General features: G+C 49.7%; 1 protein-coding gene across 1 annotated transcript in view; it reads left to right on the top strand.

The window, feature by feature from the left end:
- The window catches only part of LOC113206362 (diacylglycerol kinase eta-like), a 78,330-nt gene that overhangs the window by 55,963 nt on the left and 17,532 nt on the right, over window positions 1-4,835 (top strand). Inside the window, exons 3-4 of the mRNA XM_052274494.1 lie at window positions 889-969; window positions 4,017-4,139. Coding sequence (XP_052130454.1) covers window positions 889-969; window positions 4,017-4,139 — 204 coding nt within the window. The remainder of the gene's footprint in view (window positions 1-888; window positions 970-4,016; window positions 4,140-4,835) is intronic.

Consider the following 4,835-nt stretch of genomic DNA (forward strand, 5'->3'; position numbering starts at 1 on the left):
CTCTCTCTCTCTCTCTCTCTCTCTCTCTCTCTCTCTCTCTCTCTCGCCATCACCCCCCTTCTCTGCGTTCCTCCTGGACACCACTTCTCAAGGCAGACCAGCAGGGTTTTGGCTGATAAATTACGCAACGCCACTCCTTCTTGAGGGGGTCCCTCCCACACTGGAAAAAGAAGTTAGCACATGGCACCTTTTAAAGGCGTTGTTAGCCATAAAGGCGTTATATTTTTCGTTTTGTCTAGGTACCTATTTTCATTTTGAGACAACTAACCACCCACATTTATAGCTTTAACCGGCTTTAACTTCTGCTTCGTACGAACCATGATGGCCGCGTCTAATAATCAACGGCATACGAAATCAAATGACTCGTAAAAATAGACTCAATTTAAGTTGTTCCGCGTTTGGTTTTATTACCGTCGCGGCCCTCGGTCGCGGCGGAGAGGAGAGGTAAAGAGGGGAACGGGGTGCCGGAGGATTTGTTTGTTGGCAGCAGCTAGATGTATAAAGCATGGCTCTGTGCGTCGCAGTCGCGATGCCCTTGTGAGCCTGCCTGCCTGGCTGAGCGGTTGGCTGGCTGGCAGCTCGGTCTGGACGCCCCGCGTGAAATATGCATGCTCCTCCCTTGCGATCCCTGCCATGTCAGGGGCGTGGAGCGGGGGAAGGAGCGGGGTGGCGGATGAAAGTTTTCCATATGCAGTGTCCGAAGCTCGCAAACTTTTTTATATCAAAGTTTGATGGCCACCTACTATTTAAATGCGCTGTGCATCCCCCCCCCCCCTCCCCCCAGCATGCGCGTGTTAGGGCGTGACGTTGCTTGCGACCGCGGACACACCGAAATAGGGTTGAGTCACTGGAACTTTGCACTTACACTCTGTCGTCTTTCTTTTTCAGGCTGTGATTTTTGACGAGATCGATTTGACGGACTCTACGGTTACAAACCTCATCGTCCGGAACGTTGCCCACACATTTCAGGTTGGTATGCTATTATTTTTAGTTTAAACACTAACACATTTAAACATTAAAATGCCAGTATGCTGGGACCAATATTTTCATTGTTTTGCGTTTGTACCTTTCTTTTTCAAAAAACCAATATAGCTGGAGATTTTTTTAAATGAAAATATAAGTTTTGAATGGTGAAAATGACAACCAAGTATGATCTGGGCGCGCTTCCCCTGGCCACCTGGGGCAAAAATACCCCGTGCGGAGTTGCAGCCGTACCTCTCCCCGCGGGCCCGTGCGGTACGGACTAACTCTCTCATCGGTCTCTGGGGCTATTCAAACAAATCGATACCGCGGTGAGAAAACAAGTTTGGATGACTGGCGCTGTCCATTTGGCCTCCCGAGCGGACGGGCAACTGGGCAGCTTAGCGGAGTGGGATGAAAAGCTCAGCACGGGAGCGACGGCAGCGCCCGCCCTACACAACGCAGCAGGCAGCGACCCCCCCCCCCCCCCCCTTCTCCTCCCCCCCTCACCACCACCACACACACACACACACACACCGCCACTGTGTTTATTTTGTTTGACTCCCGTATTATTATTTTAATGTGTGGCGCGTCGCAGGCATTAAGAGATTATTAAATTTGCGCGCGATTTGAAAAATACCGGCAAAGGTCATTTAGCGGGTGATGTGTACCCTGTTAATAAGGGGAAGAATAACGTGCAGTAATTATAGGTTGATGTAGGTGAAAACACGTGTTGCCTAACACGCTTTGTGATATATTTGTTCTGTGAATAACGGCCGACCGTCACCGTCACGCAGGGGACTTTGGGAGAATCACTCGGCTCTTGTTGACCCATTCCGATTTCTTTTTCTTAATTTTTTCGTCGTAGTTTGAGATTCCATGTAGAGTCCTCGAAGTACTTTCCTTTGTGGGCACGGAGACCGTTTCGGTGTTCCGTACCCACCTCTTCATATACAAAGAGCTGCAAAGTCTGGGTCATCCAGCTACGAATCAGAATCAGGTGTGAATAAGAAAATCTAACCTTTCGAGAAAACCCATAAGGGGTGTGACACGCTGTTATAGGCTCCGAATCCGAGGCTCTTTTTGCCGAGTCTTTTTGGAGTAAGGTACCTATGAAAATGCGCGGGCTGCGTGAACCTCCTGATGTAAAAGTCTGGAGTAGGCGTTGGTATAGGAATTCAAAGTACAAACAAACGCACTGGGAGCGAGTTTGCTTGTCGCTCAACTTTCGTCGTCGCTGGCGGCGGCGGCAGCGCAAATCTCGGAGTCGTTTGATAAAGGGTGTCATTTCCATGCACAAGTTGACTCGAGACGAACCTCAGACGAGGGCTGGAGGCGGGGGCGGACGGGGTAGGGCGTCTGGCGCCTTGTGTTGGTAGAGGGGGGGGGGGGAATAAATAGTTAATCCAACTTTGGAAATAGAGAGAGAGCGAGACGCGAGCCACAGCGCCGCGGGCGGGTAGGGGAGAGAGCGAGGGGGAGCACTCATAGGGCACGCGGGGGCACACGGTTAAGCTGCGGTAAACCAGAGCCCATTTAGTTGTTCTCCGTTGTTGGCGACTTAACCGTGTTTGCGCCGAGGGAGCGGGGCATTTGAGGGGCCACGCGCCGCGAGGCCTGCCGCCCGAACACTTTCGAGAAAAAATGGAAAATAAAATTGCATTACTGGTATTAAGGCGGTAATGCATTTAACGGGGCATTAAATATCCCATCACGGACACTCACTTCTCAATTTGTTTTGCCAGTAACGGGGGTGCTACTCTGGAAACCCTTCACTAGAAACTGGTTGGCATCTTTAAACACCAAATCATTGACTTGACTAACCGCGAGGCCACTATTGGCCCAAGGTTTTTGGTCCGACGGCGTTTACTGAAAACGTCAAATATTTGCGTCTTTTTTAGTGCACCAGAGCATACGCCAACCAGTTTACAGTGATTGTGTACGACAGTCGCACACCTTTCGGTTGTTGTACTGAGGTTTCCTTTCGGACAGGTCTATCTCTGTAGCACCCTTTTGGTGTGATACACGCATGTACCCTTCAAGCCCTGGAGACTTGTATACTAGGACCTCAACCTCTGCGCTTTATTAAGCACCCATGTGCTGCAGTATGCATGAAGCTGGAATTTGCATCATCTGAGTAGCAGTAGCAGCAGAGGTCTCCGGCGTAGTAAACTTGGCTGAGCAAGGGGCGGCGCGGAGTATATGCTGTCTCAGCGATGGCTCTGGCACCATACTGGAGGAGACTGGAGGAGAGGGTGAGAGAAATAGGGAGAGGGGTGCGGGTGCGGGCTTGCTTCTCACTCTGCGGTGTGATAGAAGTTATGTCGATGTGTGTCGGGCAAACTGAAGCAGTCGTCAAAATGGTCTGCCGCCTGTCTGCCTCTCTATCCGTCCATCAGCCACGTCTATCCCTTGGCGCGCCCCGCCCCCGCCCCGCGGCCCCTCCACAACTTGTTGCCGAACCATTAAAAGTTGGCTGCGTGTCTTTGCTAGCGGGCGCGCCTCGTTGCGCTTCCACTCACCCCCCCTCCCCCTCCTCCGTTTTTTCTCTCTCCACTGAACTCCTTTATTTACCTTTAATCCCCATAGTCGGCTATATATTTACAGCCCTTAACTTTTACCGCGAGAACCTGTTGACGGTTTTTGAATTGACGCTCAAACATCATTTTCTATATGACAACAACGCACCGGTTCTCGTAAATGTCTGTGTGCCGAGTGTAAAGGCTAATTACTCCCCAGTCTTGCGGGTTTGCATACCCAATGGGCTACGGCGGCGCTTTACGGGCAGATCGGGTAGGCAAACCCGAAACACTTTACAGACGGCACTATGAAAAAAACATGTAAGTGTCACAAGAAAATTTTCCACGATGTGTGTTGTAAAATTACCATTGGAAATTGTAAAATTTCAAAGCGCTCTTTTGTGGACTCGGAATCTGTTGACGAGCAAGAATGGGCTGTCGTAAAATTAAAAAAGATTTTTGTAATTGAAAATACAAATTTGTTGTTTATTGACGAAGATATTTTTCACCAAAACAATTTTTGTCCTTCCTTTTCAGGTGATCAGCCCCTGCCGGCGCCTGGCGCTGGCCGCCGAGACACGCTGCTTGATGGAGGAGTGGGTGTCGGCGCTCAAGACGGCCTCCCATCGGCCCGGCACCCGGATCGGCAACGACTTTGAGGTAAGCCAACAAACTTTTAAATTGTACCGCAAGGCGAGCGCACGACTGCTCGCCAATTAAAAAATTGCTTCGCATTCCGTCCACCGCATTCTCTGTCTTGCTTTCCCGTGATTTCTGCCCGCTGCGCCAGGAATAGCAGATTTCGTCTCGTTGGTTATTTTTTTCATGAGGCGAAGGAAATAGGAACGACTGGGGAAGTCCACTGTTAGAAATTAACCGAAATATCAACAGATTGATCCACTTCGTGTTTTGGGTGGACTGTACCGTTTTACTACGAGACGGACGGAGCGCTTGTACCAGTTTTTTCTGCAATAGCGACTCACGGTCAAGTTTGCCATACTTCCAAAATAAAGAACCACCCCTTACTACAGTGCCTATGTTTTGACTGCCATCAATATTCCTTACATTGACAGCTCACGTTTCGATGCACTCGTTGCACTCAACGTGTGAAAGGAACTCAAACGACAAAACGAGGTGCAAATCGATCGCTCCGTTTTCTCGAGCTGTCCGTTCCGGAATCTCTCAGAAAACAGGTGCGGGATTTTTGACAGTGTTTCCGGAGGTGCGCTCGTCTCGTCCCAATTTCAAGCAAAGGAAATGCCTGCAGAAGCGGCATTCCTCCCGCGATGTGAAAAGTCTGTGAGGAGCTGATTTTTAAATATATTTATCTTTTTCCAGTTTCTTTTTTTTTTTTTT

The sequence above is a fragment of the Frankliniella occidentalis genome, unplaced genomic scaffold (assembly GCF_000697945.3).
Source record: "Frankliniella occidentalis isolate FOCC.00 unplaced genomic scaffold, Focc_3.1 Scaffold398, whole genome shotgun sequence".
NCBI lineage: Eukaryota > Metazoa > Arthropoda > Insecta > Thysanoptera > Thripidae > Frankliniella > Frankliniella occidentalis.